The sequence below is a fragment of the Citrus clementina genome, unplaced genomic scaffold (assembly GCF_000493195.1).
Source record: "Citrus clementina cultivar Clemenules unplaced genomic scaffold, Citrus_clementina_v1.0 scaffold_6, whole genome shotgun sequence".
NCBI classification, from domain to species: domain Eukaryota; kingdom Viridiplantae; phylum Streptophyta; class Magnoliopsida; order Sapindales; family Rutaceae; genus Citrus; species Citrus x clementina.
Window position 1 is genome coordinate 14964514 of NW_006262139.1, and position 20017 is coordinate 14984530.

At 35.1% G+C, this 20017-nt stretch overlaps 2 protein-coding genes across 4 annotated transcripts; one reads left to right on the forward strand and one right to left on the reverse strand.

Moving 5' to 3' along the window:
* The first annotated feature begins 8130 nt into the window (after positions 1–8130).
* Positions 8131–11328, forward strand: LOC18039199 (putative receptor-like protein kinase At3g47110). Its single transcript, XM_024182573.1, has 3 exons — positions 8131–8591; positions 8643–10804; positions 10888–11328. Exons 1-3 carry the CDS (start codon positions 8131–8133, stop codon positions 11286–11288), a joined length of 3024 nt encoding a protein of 1007 aa, XP_024038341.1. The 3' UTR covers positions 11289–11328.
* A 26-nt stretch (positions 11329–11354) lies between these two features.
* Positions 11355–14786, reverse strand: LOC18040073 (probable LRR receptor-like serine/threonine-protein kinase At3g47570). Of its 3 annotated transcripts, none has more exons than XM_024182073.1 (3): positions 14551–14786; positions 12151–13986; positions 11355–11881 (listed from the first exon to the last, which is right to left on the reverse strand). In XM_024182073.1, exons 2-3 carry the CDS (start codon positions 13682–13684, stop codon positions 11502–11504), a joined length of 1914 nt encoding a protein of 637 aa, XP_024037841.1. In that variant the 5' UTR covers positions 13685–13986; positions 14551–14786; the 3' UTR covers positions 11355–11501. The 3 variants fall into 3 exon arrangements, with proteins under 3 accessions (XP_024037841.1, XP_024037840.1, XP_024037839.1); XM_024182072.1 differs by having other exon boundaries at positions 14119–14786; XM_024182071.1 differs by having other exon boundaries at positions 12151–14786.
* Between the last annotated feature and the right edge of the window lie 5231 nt (positions 14787–20017).

Below are 20017 nucleotides of genomic sequence, written 5' to 3' on the forward strand. Positions count from 1 at the left end.
TTGAACTGTATATGGATTTGCTCTTTGTTAAAGATTCAAGAAGGATATTAGTTTAGTTTAGCTGATGTCTTGTACTCGTAATTACGGATTTACAATATTTTTTTTTGTAGAATGAGCTGAAGAGTCATGTTGAACAAGGAACATTCCAATCACAAGGGTCACATGACATTCTAGGTGAAGCTCTTCAGAAGCAGCCAAATGGAAGTAGGGTGCAATGAGTGGGGCAATTCGTCACCCCATCTATGTACTTTCATGTCCCAGATGCCACTGAGTTAGCAAGAGAAAGAAAGATGTATCAAGAGAGTTTCCAATTCATGTCTGCTCAATTAGAACGCATGAATGCAAGGTTAAATGCGTACAGCAATACTGAAGTTGGAAGTTCTAACTTTCCTAAGCCCAAAACTTCCACTGGTGTTCAGATTGACAATGATCAACTATCCCCTGAAACTCTTGGAAAAAGAAAGGTATATGGCCTGTTACATGTCATTATTTTATTTCCATTTGTGTATGCATGTATTACTACTAATGGTATGTATTTTGATTATTGCAAAGGCTGATTTCCCATCGGGTAAGTTGACTCTAAAATCTGTGAAGAGTAAAATCAAGGACAGTCCCACCACAATTTCCCAAGCAACTCCTCAACAAACCCCTGAAAAAGTAGACTGTGAAATTACTTCAAAGCCCACACCGAGAAGATCTCCTCGACTAACTCCTAAAGTACTAGATAGGCAGTTCTCTTGTCATGACAAAGTACCCAACAAAGAACCACCAGTCATCAGACCAGCAGAAGTAGCCAAAAAAGAACCCAGAGTCATCATACCAGCAGAAGTAGCCAAAAAAGAACCCCGAGTCATCAGACCAGCAGAAATAGCCAAAAAAGAACCCCGAGTCATCAGACCAGCAGCAAAAGACCTCAATGTATGTGTGAAGAATACACGGGCAGCAGCACGATCAAGAAAGAATGACAGGAGTGAATATATGAACATGTTTACCATGTTCATCGAGAATTCTTTACCTCGGTTGATCAGGATTCGGCATGACACAGCAACCTTTGGTGAAATTTGGGAAACACACTTGGACAAAATGATTTATGCTGAAATCATCGAGTTTAAAGAGGTCTCAAACTGCATCATTAACATATGGATCAAGTACAGTAAATCATAACTTATGTTTTAGTAAACTTGGCCCTATTATTTTGTTTCCTATATTCAAACTTACTTCGTTATATATATTTGTTTCCTCTTAGACACCTGTATGAGGAGATGGAGAGCAATGGAAGTACTAAACCAGTTCAGTTTGGGCTTTTTGAGAAGCTATATCCAAGGGTCAGTTTCAAACACAGGACTCAATACATTTCAAAACTGTTAGGCTTGGCAGAATTGGGACAAGTCATCGTATTCCCGTATAACCTTGGGTATAACCTTTTTCATTTGCTAGTAATATTCTTTAATTTGTAGATTAATCACTTTTACTTGTAATTCATGTGTGAGAACAATTTTTACTTTGTTTAGTGCCCACTGGGTGTTATTGGCAATTGATATGGTGAGACGTACAACCTATTACCTTGATCCTTTGGAAGGTAGTCCTGATGAAGAGCTAATGCAGATTGTCAATCAGTTAAGTTTGTTATTTGTATCTTTGATCATGCTATTTTATTTTTATGTTTTATGCTAATTATTTGCTAACGTTAGCTATGTCTCTTAATTGTAGGGGGATTCGAATACATCAGAGTTTAAATTCTGATACAAAGGCCAATGTTCAATGGATACCTGTCAAGGTAAAAATCAGACAAACCTAACTAATTATTGTTAACGTACAGTAAAAAATTAATGTAATTTTGATTTTGTAGTGTCCGAGGCAGCCGAGCAGCTTTGAATGTGGTTACTATGTGATGAAATACATGCAAGATATCATCACAAATGTGAACGTTCTGAAAAATAATGTAAGTATTGAAAATGATTTTTACAATACTGTATCATATTGTTTTAATTTATTGTGAAATGAATCAGCTCAAACACCTGTGTGCTTCTTTACAGTTATCTTTTTATTGCGTATTGTATGCATTTTATAAACTGTGAGGGTACTTATAATGGTGACTATGTTGCATACTGTTGAATAGATTATATGAATATCCATATAGACATGAATTAGGATTTGGGATATACACAATGTACTGCATATCCCAACACAAAACAATTGTTTGGGTTGCAAAGTAGTTGTTAGTGGGGATGTGCTATGGTGTCGTTGCTTGTACTTTACTTTGATGAGGATAAGTTGTCATCCTAATTAAGGTTTTGTATCTACATCCATATTTGTATTAAATCGCGTACTGTTGGGGTTCACAAGTTGCTTCGGCTATCAAATATTATTGTTGTTGGGGTTCACAAGTTGTTTTTTTTTTTGGAATTACCATGATCAGGATGTTCAGTATTTACCTATATAATTTTGGATAAAACAGTAACATTGTTGGAGTTTATTTGTTGGCTTTAATTGTTAACACACAAATGTATTTAAATGAATGATAATTAAGTAGTTTAGTCAAGGATTTTCGGTGAATAACTTGTTGTTTTAAAATTAAAGTTCAAGGGAGTTGAGGAATACACTGTCAAGGACCTCTCGCGACTTCGTGATCAGTGGGCTACATACGTTGCCAAGTTAATTACAGCCTACAATCGCGAGGTAACATACAAGTAATTTATGATTATTTTTCCTTAAAACAAATCTGTGATTTATTTTTTGTGGTGTGCTAATTGATTTTATATACTTGTAGGTGGAAAAAAAATGAAGGCATATGCGGACTCCAAAATCAGTGACTCCAAAATCAGTGACATTGTTATCTGTTTTTTCTTCTTGGCTAAATTTTTCGAAATTAATTTAGTACTTTATCGTGTATACTACTTGTTCAAAGCTTAATTTTATACTTGAACATGTTTTTTACCCCCAAACAATGATGTATTTGAACTATTTTAATTTAACTGATGTATTTGAAATGTGTATTATGTGAATTGCATTACAAGATTTGGTATGTTTAATATATTTTGGGTTTATTTTAATTGTAAAATAAACATGAATAATGTCATTAAAAAAAATAAAACACAACCGGTATAGCACCGTTAATACTTACACTAATTATTTAAATGATGATAAGAATTTTTGATGTTATTGAGTCAGTGGATTCCTGATACTGTAGTCACATAAATAAGTGACATGTAAATAGTATCATTAAATGCTAACGCGATTGAGTCACTATCCTTGTGACTCTCTAGTGACACAAAATATTGACATAAAAATAGTACCAACTGATACTAACATCATAGTATCACTATGGTGGTGATACTATAGTGACACAAAATACTGACGCAAAAATCACTGACACCAAAGATTAGTGTCAGTGTGTTCTGGCTTGAGCATTACTGACACAATTAACAAGTGTCAGCAAAAGTAATTACTGACACTAAATTGGTGTCAGTAAAGCCCATTTTTCTAGTAGTGTTTCCGGGGAATTTGAGCCTGCTAAGAAATTTGTGAAGGTCATTGAACCTGGTATTGCCTTATTTATTTTACTATTTTAAATAGATTGAAAACTATCTTGTTCTCTTATTAACATTGCACCATGATTAATAATAGCCTGTAACAAATATTCTTTTTTAAGCCAGTAGCGACTGAGGATCTTCAAAATAGTAAATTATATGTCATTATCTTTTCTGAGGTCTCATGCAGACGAAAATACTTAAGTCATAAACAAAGAGGATGATAGATTGTTAATGCACAGCTGATGCAAGATCAGATTCAATTGGACTCCAGGATGATTGATAGATGAACAATCAATCAAGAGCCATCTCAAACTAATAAGATTAAACAAAGAAACGAGATCAACCACAACAATGAAAGAAAACCAGAAAATATGAACACTCAAGAACATAGCACAAACACAAGAAATGATGATCAAGAAGAGAGGCTTACACTTTTTTTATTAGAGAATTTAACTCAAATTTACAGAGATGTTACATGGTACAAAACAAGCTAAGACTTTTCCGTAAATCTTAGTATTCGACAAGATACAAGGCCTTAAATACTACCTAATACTCAGGTTACAAAACCCAAAAATGTCAAACTTAAGCTAACCATTCTCTTCTCCCGCTAAAACGTACAAGTCAGATATTAAGCAAATAATATATCCCTTAGATTTTACAAATGAACCTTGAGAGTTCACAAATTCATCATTTACCCCCCAAAAAAATAGAATGTTAAATTAAAAAAAAATTATCTTTATTATTGGAGGGTCCTATTATTTGTGTATGATAGCGGTTTAAGGATCAGTTAGGCTCCGAATCTACATTGATATTTGTTTACGCTTAATTTTACTTAGATTTGATTTACACTTAGTTTGGGTGCTTTAGCAAGTGTCACCGAATTTGGTTAAAACTCGATTTCAGCAAATAAATTTATATTTTACGGGTAATTGGGCTAAATAAATAATTTTTTTCGAGATGTGCTATGGTTCTTATGATTTGTAGTGAGTTGAGGGAAGGTAGCCTAGTTGCTTTGCATTAGAAACTGAATGAAACAATGTTTGGATCTTGAAATCATGAAGTAACCTATAAAATAGAGATAATAGAGGTTAGAGGTGAGGTCAATGGTGGTTGATGACCATACTTTAATGTTCAAGTCAGTTTTTTTGGTGATTTAACTGATGTTAAGAGTTTAAGAACCTTAGAACCTCAACAACGACAAATATTAAAAGGTTGAAGATGAAGTTTGAGAGAGCAAGAGGGAGATGTCGGATCTCGTTAAAAATTGAACCTGTTAAGCTTAACAGGAGTGTGTTTGACAGTCCTTTTCATCATTTTAAGCACCTTGACAAATTTTTATTGATTTTTCCCTCCTCACATAGGAATATCCTCGTCACTTCTCTTGAATGGCAATTGTTGGCGCGATCAGCAAGCTCTAAGGCCAAGCTGCAAGTGGCGTTTGTTATTTGGATCTTTGTCATGTTGTGCGTATTGCTTGGATAGATTGGTTCGCTCGGTGAGGCGGCTTTAAGATGGCTGACGTGTCTCTATTTAGTTGCATACCCTTTTAAATGAGTGGTGGAGTGATAAATTATGAATTCTTCCTCCAATTGCGCTCCATCCGTCAAGTGCTTGGTTCCATGGTGATTGCTCTACGACTGAAAGTCATAATCAAAGAGAAACATCAATTGCAAGTGGAAATGGGTTACCGTCCATATAATCAATTTCACACAATGTCGTCTATTGTTTTGAGCGTTAAGGAGATTAAGGTGGAATCTGGGGCCTACTTTGAGAAGTCGTCTATCAAGTCTCCTTTTAGGACGAAAATTGGGTAACTTTTTCACACTACTATTTTTATAAGCTATCTTTCAGAGTTTGCTCTACAAAACCAAAGTGTCCACTGCATTTGGGGAGAATGACAACGACACTTCCATGAGTTTGGTAAAATGTTCGCAGAATTATCCTTTTTTTTTTTAAGAAATGATCACATTTGGACGATTTTACCATTTAACAACAGTGTCCAAATCATGTATCATTAGGTAAATCTAAATTATCACCCCAAAAAAAAAGAAAAAAAATCTCTATGATCATTTTTAAAAAACTAGAGATCTCTAAAACCATTTCGTGAAATCAAGGGTATTGTTACGTTTCCCATGGACTTCACTCATGAAAAATCTACAAAGATTAGCATACATCCTGAATCCCTAGGAGTCTTGTCTTCTCTGAAAACTTGAACATCAACAGGCTTCCACCAGATCAAAATTCTAAAGCAAATTCCGTAAGCATGATATCCCACTCCCAAACTTCAATGTTTCCAAAATTTCCTTCGTTTCTCATTGTTCTCGTACCTTTCTTCTTGTGTTTTCAAACTTCCGAAAGCCTAAAGTTCTTGGCTAGGGGCTCTTCTCTATCTATTGATGACAAATCAGACGTGTTAACTTCCCCAGACAAAACATTCACGTGTGGATTTTATAGTCTTTGTTGAGATGTAATTAGTAATCTAGTAAATTGAGCAAGAAGTTTGAAGGGTTCTATGGTTTGTTTTCTACATGAATTAAAGAGTAGCATTTATGCTTGCAATATGGCTTGGGAAATCTAAAGAATGATTAATGTAATCCTCAAACCCGAGAAAGATGGAATGGAAGAAAATAAGAATGCTACTTGGGAAATTTTAGAACGCTTCATTTATGTGAGAACCTGGGATGCAAATGTAAGAGAGATTGTAACATTTTTCAATTTTTGGTTTGACATTCTGGAAGAAAACGGCTTACCGTTTCTAGAGAAAACGGAATTTCAGAGAGCATGTTTTCTGTTCTCCAGAAAAAGGCTAATCGTTTGGAGAAAACGACTAACGGTTTATTTTCAGAGAGCATGTTTTCTGTTTTGCAGAAAATGGCTCACCGGTTATTTTCAAAGAGCAACTTATGTGACATTCTAGAATAAAACAACTCACCGTTATTGAGAAATCGGCTAACTGTTTTCTTCCAAAGAGCGCGTTTTCACATCAATTGGAAAAACAGTTAGCAAGCTTGAAAATTCAATTGTGAATGGATGTAAATTTCAAACCAAAAAGAGTGTCTTTGAAGAAGTACCATTTCTAATAATTGCAATCTTTCATATAAACACGTTCTTCATTAAAATAGACATATACATTGGATCAAATAGATCAAATTAATTACAGATTTCTTTGTGTTCTGGAATACAATCTTATTTGCTAGAGATTGTATTCAGGATTTGTTATATCTTGGAAGTAATTTACCATTAAAACTCTATAGCAAACGAAGATTGGTGAGGGCAAATAAAACCTTAAAAAAAATGTGCAAACACGTCTCAAACCCTAAGAAATTCCTTTGTTCTTTGCCTCCATATCCAAAAATCTACTAACAGCAAATGTCTTTATTAGGAATTCTAGTGTTACTGATTTGTTGCACTGCTGTGCTTCGCGCCCTCCTGATTATAGTACATAGTTTCTAGAAAATGACAATTTCTTCGATCAGTGACGACATTTGATGACATTTACATGAAAAATCGTTGTAAATAGGCAATAATATTACCAGGAAAGCTCTTAAATCAATAAAAATTCGTGTTTTTTTTTCTTTATGCATAAAATTTTGATAACAAATGCATCCTTTAAACTTTTATATTTGGACCGTTGAAAATTTCTGTATTTAGAAATTAAAAAAATTAAGTTTTTTTAGATTTGATGACACGTTTGCATGACAACTGAAGAAGCGTCAATATGAATTGTGTAATATTTTATTATTATTGTTATTATCTAGCCTAACGGCAATTTATTATTTCCCCCAACTTATATAAATAGTGTTCAAAACCAGACCCCTTATTTTTAATATAAAAAATATTACTATTTGTGCTAGATAAAAGAAGATTCAATAAAATAAAATAGTCATGACACCCTTGCTTATTTTCACGTAACTTAACCTAACCCAAATAGAATAAATTAAAAAATGACTTTTGTGCTTTGACTTTTGTGTTGCGACTGCATGCATCCACTAACGAGACTACTAAACAAACAAAAAAGCAATGCTCCATTTTTTTTCCCTTTAAAATAGCTTTATGGAAATTAAATTTGTCCCAATTCATATGAGCATGCGTTGAACCTGAATCTCTTTCATTCAATTTAAGAGATTTTATAAATTGAACTAACTACCCTTAAAAGATTTAAAATACATAATTTCTATCACAAGTGATATGATATAACCTTATTAATTGATAGGCGGTATAACAGTGTCAGTGCAAAATAATTAAGGAAATTAATCAACACCCTCTTCTTTTTTCATTTCTTTTTTTTGGGGGGTCAACAAAGGATCTGTAAGTTTTAAAATACGGGGCCATGAGAAAGATACGCTTCATAAAATAAACTGTTGATAATATTGCTTTAAAAAATGTCGATAAAATATATTGCCATCCGTCACTCATTAGATTAATGTCAAGCTGTCAGCGGAAAACAGCAATTATTTGAGCAGATAATTTCAACGGAGTTAATTATCTTCCAAGAAACATTCGATCATTCTATTTTTTATCGTTATTTCTCCTTTTGTTATTCTAAATAAATTGCTGAAATTGGCATTGACTTCTGAAACTCTTCAATCCTCAAACAATGGAGTATCAATTTTTGAACTCCAAATGGTTTTGGCTACACTTCCTTGAGTTCATTCATGTTTTATGGATGACTCCAGGTTTAAAATCGGCAATCATTGAAGTTGATGACAAGCTTGCTTTAATTGACTTCAAGAGTCACATAACTCAAGATCCTCTGCAAATCATGAGCTCATGGAATGATTCAATACATTTCTGCAACTGGGTTGGTGTTACATGCAGTCCCTTCAATGAAAGAGTCACAGCCTTGAAGCTGGAATCAAAACAGTTAGTTGGCTCAATTCCTCCTTCTGTAGGAAACCTTACATGTCTTAAAGTAATCAACCTGCAAGAGAACAACTTTCATGGACAAATTCCTGACGAAATAGGCCGTTTACAGCAGCTGCAGGATCTCAATTTGACTTACAATTACCTTAGTGGGAGCATTCCATCAAATTTATCTCATTGTAGAGAACTTCGAGTGTTTGATACTAGTGCCAACGGTCTCATTGGCCAGATACCTGATCGGCTTAGTTCACTGGAAAAACTTGAAATCATTCGCCTCGGACGCAACAATCTTACAGGAAATATCCCAGCTTGGATAGGGAATTTTTCTTCTTTGCATGTTCTGTGGCTTGCTCTGAATGATTTTCATGGAAACATACCAATTGAACTTGGCCAGCTTTCAGGCCTAGGAATTTTTCAACTTTATGGGAATTTTCTGTCTGGTATGATCCCTTCTTCAATTTATAATATCTCATCCATACATTATATTTCTGTGACTCAAAACCAGCTGCACGGACAGCTGCCTTCAGATGTTGGCCTAACTCTTCCAAATCTGGAAATATTTGCTGGTGGCGTTAACTACTTTACAGGAAGTATTCCTATATCATTGTCTAATGCCTCCAAGCTTCAGATTCTTGACTTTTCAGATAATGGTCTCACTGGGACAATTCCTGAAAACTTTGGAAGCTTGAAAAGTCTAGTTAGACTTAATTTTGAGATCAACAAACTTGGAAGTGGGAAGATAGGCGACTTGAAATTTCTCTCTTTCTTGGCTAATTGTACTAGTCTTGAAGTGTTAGGTCTTGCTCAAAATCGCTTCGGGGGAGAATTGCCTAGCTCCATTGCAAACCTTTCAACCCATTTGCGAATTCTTACAATGGGAGATAATCTCTTTTATGGAAACATCCCAGTTGGAATTGGAAACCTTGTTAACTTGAGCCTTTTGGGATTTGAAGGGAACAATTTAAGTGGCAGTTTCCCTGAAGTTATAGGGAAGCTCAACAAATTAGAGGGATTGGAGTTGAATGCTAACAAATTTTCAGGATTTATCCCGTCTTCCGTTGGTAACTTGACTGTATTAAGTAGGCTTTTGATGGAGGAGAATAGATTTGAAGGAAGCATCCCTTCGAGTCTTGGAAACTGCAAAAAGTTACAGGTGTTGAACTTATCAAGTAATAATCTCAACGGCACCATACCCAAAGAAGTTGTCAGCCTCTCTTCTCTTTCAATTTCTTTAGTCATGTCTCATAATTCTTTGACTGGTCCACTCCCACCTGAAGTAGGCAAGTTGACAAATCTTGTTGAATTGGACGTGTCATACAACAGGTTATCAGGTGAAATTCCAAGCAGCCTTGATAGTTGTATTAGTTTGGAGCGTCTGTATCTGGGGAATAACTCATTTAAAGGGAGAATTCCTGTATCCTTAAAAAGTTTAAGAGGTTTAGCAGAATTAGATCTTTCATGTAATAACTTGTCTGGCAAGGTTCCCCAATTTTTCAGCAAGCTTTTATCTCTCAGGCATCTCAATCTCTCTTACAATGAACTGGATGGAGAAATATCCAGGGAAGGGATTTTTGCAAATGCCAGTGCCATTTCCATTGTTGGGAATGATAAGCTCTGTGGTGGCATCCAAAAATTACAGTTACCTGAATGCTCCAGAAAAAATCCCAGAAAACGTCTTTCTCTAAAAATAGTAATCCCAGTAACTATTTCAGTCCCAATTTTTATTCTTCTTTTGGCTGCTTTGGTTATTTACCATATAGTCAAAACTTCAAGAAGACAGTCCGCTCCTCCTTCTAATGAGTGGCAATCCGGCCTGTCTTATTTGAAGATCTCAAATGCAACTGATAACTTCTCTGAGGAAAATTTGATTGGTTCTGGCAGTTTTGGTTCTGTATACAAAGGAACTCTTGCTGATGGGGAAACTGCTGCAATTAAGGTACTAAAACTGCAACAGCAAGGAGCTTTAAAGAGCTTCATTGATGAATGCAATGCTTTGACTAGTATACGACACCGTAACATCCTCAAGATCGTATCTTCATGCTCAAGTGTTGATTATGAAGGGAATGACTTCAAAGCTTTAGTTTTTGAGTTCATGCGGAATGGAAATCTGGACCAGTGGCTGCACCCAAGTACTGATGAGTATTGTCATTTTAAGAAATTGAGTCTCATGCAGAGACTGAATATAGTGATAGATGTAGCATCAGCATTGGATTATCTCCACAACCAGTATGACACACCAATTGCACATTGTGATCTAAAGCCAAGCAATGTACTCCTTGATGAAGGTATGATAGCTCATGTTGGTGACTTTGGATTGGCAAAATTCCTCTTTGAAGAATCCAATACTCCCTCCAAAAATCAAACAATGTCAAATGGGCTCAAGGGTTCCGTTGGTTACATCCCTCCAGGTACTTCTTAAACCAAATACATCACACTTCTTTCTTGACACTATCAACTTTGATATTCTAATTACAAATTTCACAAAGTGCAGAGTACATCAACGGCCATGTTTCAATACTTGGAGATATATACAGCTATGGCATACTATTGCTGGAGATATTTACAGGAAAAAGACCAACAGATGACATGTTTAAAGATGATCTGAGCATTCACAAGTTTGTATTAATGGCCTTGCCCAGCCATGTCATGGATGTTCTTGACCTATCAATGTTGCTTGAAGAAGAAAACGATCATGAAAAACATGAGGAAGAAGATTTGTTTCCAGACATTGAATCACAAGTTGCTCAAAAGAAATTAGAAGAATGCTTGGTTTCAGTGATGAGAATTGGAGTCATGTGTTCTGCAGCTTCGCCAAGAGATCGGGTGGGCATGAAATTCGTTGTTAACAATCTGCAAGCGATTAGATCAAAAATAAGAATGCGAGAAGAATGAGAAGTCTAAAAGATTTCAACTCATCTTTTAGAAGTATGTAATTTCAAATTAGTAAAAACTTAGATCAATAAAGATGGCCTGGTTTTATTGCTGTAATTTAATGTTCATGGAACATTTTCGTGCTGACATATATATATTTCTTATTACTTGCAGTCAACTCGCTGAAACAACAGTGAAAGATAACTGCTATTTGCCTGCATCTTGAGTTGAGCATTAATTGATCCCACATCGAAGAAGAGTGCTTTTGACTTTCTGCAGATTGTTTACAACATCACTGATGTCCATCCGTTCTCTGGGGGATTCTACTGAACAAGCAACTCCAATTTTGAGTATTGTAGCCAGACTCTCTTGTACTTGGTCCTGTTTAAGTTTTTCTTCAGCTGTTCCTTCTCCTTCTTCTCCTCCAGTAACAAAGAGTGGGTCTAAAACTTCTGATATTTGTTCAGGCAATGCGTTTTTAACAAAATTGTGGAGGTCCAAACCTTCCGCAAATATGTCACTGGTAGGCCTTTTCCCTGTAAAAGTTTCCAGCAAGAGGATCCCATAGCTGTACACATCACCATATGTTGAAACCCGACTTCCCATGCCATATTCTACAATATTCAAATCGTTCATTAGTTAGAAGCAGGAGCATTTTTCAGTTTTAAGTACAGTTACTTCTCACTTGTGCTTAATTTGGCTTGTTTGTAAGCACAGGCAACGTGTTAAGAACTTATATTACCAATACACCGACCAAATTGATAGCTAATGATTACTGAGCACCTACCCAATATATAGTTATATTTTGCATCTGGGATACAATTTCCGAGAATAAAGACTTCTAAAAAACTGTTCATGAATAAAACAAGAAATCAATGATTACCTGGTGGAGCATACCCAACGGTTCCTTTCAGTCCAATTGAGCTACTTTGATTGGAACGGATAGCTTCCGGAATAAACCTTGTTAACCCAAAATCGCCCACATGTGCAGTCATGTCATTATCAAGAAGAATGTTGCTTGGCTTTAAATCACAATGAACAATTGGCTTTCCGCAGTGGCGATGAAGATATTCTAGAGCAGAAGCCACATCAATGGCAATGTTCAATCTTTGAAGAAGACTTAAAATCCTGGAGCTGTAATTCAGATCATCTGAAGTTGATTCTGGATGCAACCAGATCTCTAAACTTCCATTGTGCATGAACTCATAAACTAAAGCTTTGAAATCATTGCCTTCAAAATCGGAACTTGAACATGCAGTTATGATTTTGACAAGATTACGATGCCTAATGTTTCTTAAGACCTCGCATTCAGCCATGAAGCTCTTTAAAGCCCCACGTTGATGTAAGAACAGCACCTTCACCGCAACAACTGTTTGATCTGGATCTAGTACATAGCTTCCAGCACCAGCTAAATTGGCAGAAGAAAATCCACCGGTAGCTTTCAGGAGACTTTCGTAGGAGACATTTAGAAGCAAATCCTTCCTTGATGAAGACTCTGAACCAGTCACTGTTCTTTTCTTTCTCAATCGATTGATAATTAAAAGAGACATGACCAAAACTAGCCCCACAAGCCCAGAGAGGAGCGGAATCATAAACTTGAGCCCTTTGGATTTCTCACTTTTCTTTGACTCACTGGAAGTACATGGTGGCAACTTGAGTTCTGAGATTCCTCCACAAAGCTTTCCATTACCAGCTACCGATATGGCAGATGAATTCTTAAAGATCCCTTTATGTGGAACTTCTCCCTCTAGATTGTTGAAGGACAGATTCAACCTTCGCAGAAAGGGAAATGTATCCAAAAACTTTGGCATTTTCCCTGAAAAGTTGTTTTGCGAAAGATCAAGTTCTTCAAGACCTTTTAAAGAACTAAAGCCCGGATGGATTGGGCCACGAAAAAAATTATCGCTCAAATTTAGATACTCCAGGCCAACACAACTTGCAAGTGAGCTTGGAATTTCACCTGATAACTTATTCTCCGATAAATCTAATTGTCGAATATTTTTCAGATTTCCAACTTCCGATGGTATACGACCAGTGAAATGATTGTGCGACAAATCCAACCATCCTGATAAGGAGGATAGGCCAATAACTTCACTGGGTATAGCCCCAGAAAGATTATTATCTGACAGATCTAATTTCTGCAGTAGATGACAAGTTCCTAGAGCTGAAGGTAAGCTTCCTCGTATGGAATTTCTATGTAAATGAAGTTCTGTCAGGAAAGTTAAATTCCCAAAAGATGAAGGAATTTCTCCGGAAATATTGTTTCCAAACAAGGACAATACTTGTAGCTTGGGAAGAGATCCAACAGAAATTGGAATGCTTCCTGCGAGGAGGCACACCTCAATGGCTATTAATATCAAATTTTTCAGGTTACCAATTCCCGTTGGGATGGAACCAGATATCGGATTAGCTGACATATATAAATAGCTAAGATGGGATGAAAAATTAGCAATGGAATTTGGCAATATCCCTCTTAGATTATTTTTGCTCAGGCTGACTACTTCTAAGTAAGTGCAATTGACCAAAGAATCTAGAAATCTAAGATCATTACCCTTTCTGGTTCCAAGATTATTTCTTGCAAAATTGAGCCTAGTGAGATTCCTTAATCTACCCAAATCTTCTGGTATCGAGCCCGTCAAAGAGTTATTTGCAAAATCTAGCCACTCAAGCTTACTTGCATTAGATATAGAATGGGGTATATTCCCAAAAAACTGATTACCTCCCAAGAAAAGTAAACGGATATTAGGAAGTGTGAAGCCGATGTAAGGTGGAATTTCACCAAAAAGTTGGTTTTCTGACGCGGCAAAGTAATCCATTGGAGTGATATTAAAAAGCTGGATGGGAATTGAACCTGTTAAGGAATTTACAGAGACTTGGAACATGTTTAGGTGCTTCAATTGGCCTAGCTCAACAGGAATGTTGCCATTAAGACTGTTTTCTGAAAGAGAAAGCCGTTGAAGAAATGAGAGATTTGAAAGGGACTGAGGAATAGGCCCAGTGAGATAGTTATTAGCAAGTCCAAGTCCTTTTAACTTGAACAAACCGCCCAATTCAGAAGGTATTTTACCTTCGAGCTTGTTCACGACTAAGTCGAGAATCCTGAGCTCAGAACAATGAGTGAGATTGACAGGAATCTCTCCTTGTAACATATTACGATTAAATATGATTGATCGTAGCCCAAACAAGCGGCCTATTTCATGTGGGATCATTCCCGAGAAGCTATTTTGTTGAAGATTGATAAGCCTAAGGAATGTCAAGTTCCCGATGTAAGGAGAAAGTGTACCTGTCAGATTTTGGCCACTGAGATTCAATGATATGACTCTTTGATGTTTGAGACTGCAAGTAACTCCAAGCCACAGGCAAAAGTTGACGGAATCATTCCACGTACTCAATGCTCCAAATGGATCAGCTACCTTGCTTTTGAAAGCAAGCAAAGCTTGTTTATCAGTTTCAGTTCCAAGATTGGCACAGTGGGAAAAAGAGAAATGAAATAAGAAACTCAGAAGGATGAAAGGAAGAAAAACAAGAGTGCTATTACAGGGGAAGTTTTAGTGTCCCTCATTTATAAAGCGAATTTTAACAAGTATTCAGCGTTTGGTGCAATGATCTGCCTCAGTGCCTGCTAATTTTATAAAGCTATGAGTAAGTGAGAAGGAAGTTGCTGGGAAGATCTTATATCAATAGTAAATGATTCTTGCTTTATTTCTTTCGTACGAAGCTTGGAGACAATGAGGCCTTATTTTCTTGATAATGAGCACTTGCGTCCCTTTCAAGCTTCGTCCTTTTTCACACTAATTCAAGATTCCATACAACCTAACAACAGTTGGTTCGATTGACATATATATTATTAAGTGCGATTCAAATAACCCGTTACATCAAATAGTCACGCAATTTATTGTCATCTTATCAAAGAAAAGATACAGACATATAGTCTTGGTGTTCTAGAAGCGGTGAAGCACAGTCCCTTTTTGGTCAATCCTTTATTATGATTGTATGAATTTTTTTATGATTAATTAAAAGAACATATATGACAATAAATGAGTAAAAAATTAACAAATAAAGCAATTGAGACTATTGAGATCTTTCACAGCTTAGGTAAAGAAGAAAATTACAATATGCCCTTCTGAAAAATAAAACTATCGAAATCCACAAAACATTTAAATTTGAGAGGAGAGAATTCACAGCTTAGAAATAATCTGCCCACACTAGACAAAAATTTCCACCAACCAAATGAATGACTAGAGGGTAGTTCTTTCTGTCGGCGGAAAACGCGTTCTAAGCCTCTTGTTTATTTAGGGTACTTTCAAACTTTTATATTGAAATTTCGTGCAAGCACTCTACATTCAAACTTCCATAATCGGATTTTGAAATTTCGTTTCAAGCATTGGTTAATTATTTATTGCATGTTTTCATAAGTAAAATGCTCGAGAAATTAAAATTTCTATTAAATAATAGGTTTTGTCGATCCTTACTTGTGAAATTATAATTTGATTACTTGACATTCGCTTAATTAATAATTTTTTCTTGATTCCAATATTGTTAATTTATCAACGTTTTATTATAATAATATCATGTAAGTATGTCTTATATTGTACTCGATAATTTAAGTAGCTAGATTTACAAAAACTTATTTTAACAGCTTAATTTGTTTGCTTCTTATATTAAAAGCAAGGGTTTAAGGACTCAAGTATAAAAGAGGAGTAGGGTAATGTAACCAAAAAGTAATAAAATTAAGACACTAACACTTATTTTCTCTCCAATTATAGAGTAATGTTACACATCCCAATTTTTTTATTCCAAAAAATTATCTCAAATGATGTGGCATTCATTAATTAGTTGGTAAAATAAGACATTTAATCACTTAGATTTTATACATTTGATTCACTTAGATTTTGTAAAGAATTACTAAATACTAAATTAATGACACATCATTTAGTATAAAATTTAGGATAAAATATTTGAAATATCTATCATTACTCCGCATTACAATCTCTTTCTTTCTCTATTACTGTAGCAACTAAATTGAAACAATTTAGAATCAACATCTGACAAGTTTAATTCAAGGGCTTTATGTGTTCAAAAGAAAAAAATTAAAGAGCTTGATGATGATGATGATAATTATTATTATTAAGAAGATGAAGATCCAATGTGATGTGTGTAGCAAAAACGGAGCCAACAAGCTCGCCTCCAATGCTTCTCTCTTTTTAATCCTTCCCCTAAGCGATTTGCCGACTTTCACGTCTTAATATATTTTGGTGAGAAAATAATTCTCTTTCTAATTTTTTTGGCGTGCGTCCCCTAATTCATTAAAATGAAGTGTTAATTTTCAGAAAAGAAAATAATTTCTTGATAAAGAAGAAGTGATTTACTGGAAAGAGATTGAATTAGAACAGGTTTGGCAGTCTATAAGTGTCTTTATAAATTTATGAATTCCCTCAATCAGTTAACTGGGGTTTTTCTAGTAGAGGGATCTTAACAAAACCCTTCGGACTTCTAATTTGACCTGATGGAAGGGCCTGGGCTTAATTGACAGGTTGAGTTTTGGGCTACGCTGATTATCCAAAAGACTGGAACTTTTAACAGCCCGTTGAAATTCTCATAACACCCATTTTGAATTTAATTCCTCAAATACCTCATTTTAATTTATAAAATATTAATGCATGTATTAAATTTACAATCTTCCTATAAAATTTCAAAAAATCTTAAGTTTCTATTTATAAAATCAATACAACTCCTAAAACCTTAAATTATTTCTTCTTATTAATTGTTTCTATTTCTATAACTCTAAACTCTTATAATATTATCAGAATTTTTTATTAAAATCAAAATATAACATAAATTATGAAATGAGTTAGGTATAAAAGTTTTTGTTAAATAATAAATTATTTAAGTGTTTAATTGAATTTTCATTCAAAAAATAAGAAATGAATTAAATTATCTTTAATTTTAGCAATTTCAATTAAAAAGTAGTTTTATAAGAATTTTTGAAGGGTATCCAAAGGCCTAGTCTATCCAAAAAAGATTAATTTTTAAAAACGTTGCTTTGTTTAAAAAAAAAAATTTGACCCTCAATTCTCATTAGCCTAAATTTCTCAATTATCTTCACCAAATTCTTTTTTAAAAAAAATTCCTAAATACACCTTATATAATCCTCAATGTATCCTTATTATCGTTTTTATTCCTTTTTAATATGATTATAAATTTTATTTTGAAAAGATTGACACGGTCAAATATTACTAATTGTTAAGTAAGAATAAATTTTGAATTAAACTTAATTGTTATATACTTAAAAAGTTAACGTGTCATCTAATTAAATACCAATGATTACCAAGTGTTTGGTAATAATTAATTTTTTATATCATCACTAACGAGATGATTTCATAGCACTAATGAATGACCAACATTTCGTATCTTCATCATTTGCAATATGAATATTATATCCCGATTTTGTAAGCATGTCATTCCTCCTGAAGCAAGGTTTAATTATTAAACAAAAACGTGAAAGAAAAATATTGGAGACTATTTTATGTTTTTTTGTATTTACTTTCCCTTTCATTGTCTTATTTGTTAATGTTGAAACACGGCCGGTAAGATACCATCAATGGAGTTAAATAAACGAAATTTAGTAATAAAATATCTGAATATGAAATCTGAAACAAGCAATGAGAGTTGTTAGGAAATTGGTGGGTGAAGCAGACACGCAGCTAAAATAAAATTGGTAGAAAAATAAAGAACAAACACAATAGAGGACACCAGAAATTACGTGGTTCGGCTTTTAACCTACGTCCACGGGCGAAGACAGAAGAAAATATTTTACTAATGAAAAGGAGTTACAAGTATTGTAGTATTTTAGCTCACTTCCCAAAAACCCAATACAACCAAACTCTCAAATCACTAGACTCTTAAGGTCACTCTAAATAAAGAAAAGAACTGAAAAACTCAATGATTTACAAATGAAGGGAGCGAGCATTTTATAGCCAAAATTGGCTACTGTTCATTTAATATTTAATTATTATTATTATTATTTTATTAATTTTTTCTTTTCTTTTCCTTCTTCGGCCCGGCATCTCTTTTTCTTCTCTCTTTCTTCTTTTTCCTTACTTTCTTTGGGCGGCACCAAATTTTTCTTCTTTTGTTTTCTTTGATTCAAAGAATGCAGCAACAACCACATTCTTCTTCAAAATGGTGGGCACCACCTTCTAGAAAAGGTGATGCTATTTTCCACATTCTCCTACTTGGAGATTTGATTGAGAATCAATCAATCTCCACACCATCCTTTCTGCTTCGCCATAATCATGTTGCCTACGTTTCTGCTAGGCCACAAGAGGATCTACTCCAGATAAACTTGTCAGCATTTATCGGCTTAGTCAAAACATCTGCCAGGTTCTCCTTCGTATGAATTTTTTGCAAATCCACACTTCCGTCTTCCACTACTTCTCGAACAAAGTGATACTGAACCCCTATGTGCTTTGTCCTGGAATGAAAGGCTGGATTCCTTGCAATGTGCAAGGCGCTCTGACTGTCACAAAACACAGGAATTTTCTGTTGTTTGTGCCCGAGCTCCTCTAATAACCTTTGTATCCAAATAGCTTCCTTGCAAGCTTGTGTAACTGCCATGTATTCTGCTTCTGTTGTAGATAAAGCCACAACGGTCTGCAGTTTAGAAACCCAGCTTATAACTGCTCCCGCAAGTGTAAACACATAGCCAATAGTGGATTTCCTTTTATCAAGATCTTCTGCAAAATCTGAATCCACATAGCCCCTGACAGTAAACTCTGATCCTCCACAACATAATGCAACATCTGAGGTTCCTCTGATGTATCTCAGAATCCTCTTCACAGCTATCCAATGCTCTCTACCAGGATTCGCCATGGATCGACTAACTGCTCCCACTGCTTGTGCAATGTCTGCTCTTGTACATATCATAGCGAACATCAAACTTTCCACTGCTGATGCATACGGTACTCGAGACATCTCCTTCCTCTCTGCTTCATTGCTAGGACACATACTTGAGAATAATTTGAAATTAACAGGAAGTGAGGTAGAAATTGACTTACAATCTTACATGTTGAAGCGCTGCAAGATTTTCTTCAAGTAATTCTTCTGTGAAAGTCAAATCTTCCTGTTATTTCTGTCTCGGTGAATTTGTATCCCTAGAATCTTGTTTACTGGTCCCAAGTCCTTCATTTCAAACTCCCTAGCCAATTGTGCCTTTAATTCTTGGATTCGATCTTTGTTGGGGCCTGCTACCAACATATCATCCACATACAACAGCAAAATAATGAAATCATTATCTTCAAACCTCTTGTAATATATACAATGGTCTGAACTGAGTCTGTTGTATTCAAGGCTCATAATGAAGGAATCAAATCTCTTATACCAACACATCGGTGCCTGTTTGAGACCGTATAGAGATTTGTTCAACCTGCAAACCAAGTTCTCCTTTCCTGTTTTTGCAAAACCTTCTGGTTGGAGCATATATATTTCTTCTTCAAGTTCTCCATGAAGAAATGCAGTTTTCACATCTAATTGCTCAAGATGTAAGTCAAATGTAGCACACATTGCCAAGACTACTCTGACTGTTGTGAGTCGAACTACCGGAGAAAATATCTCGTTAAAGTCAATACCTTCTTTCTGAGCATATCCTTTCACCACCAATCTCGCACGATACCGCTCCATTTGGTCATTGCCATCACGTTTGAGCTTGTAGACCCATTTGTTTCCAATGGCTTTTCTTCAACGTGGTAGTG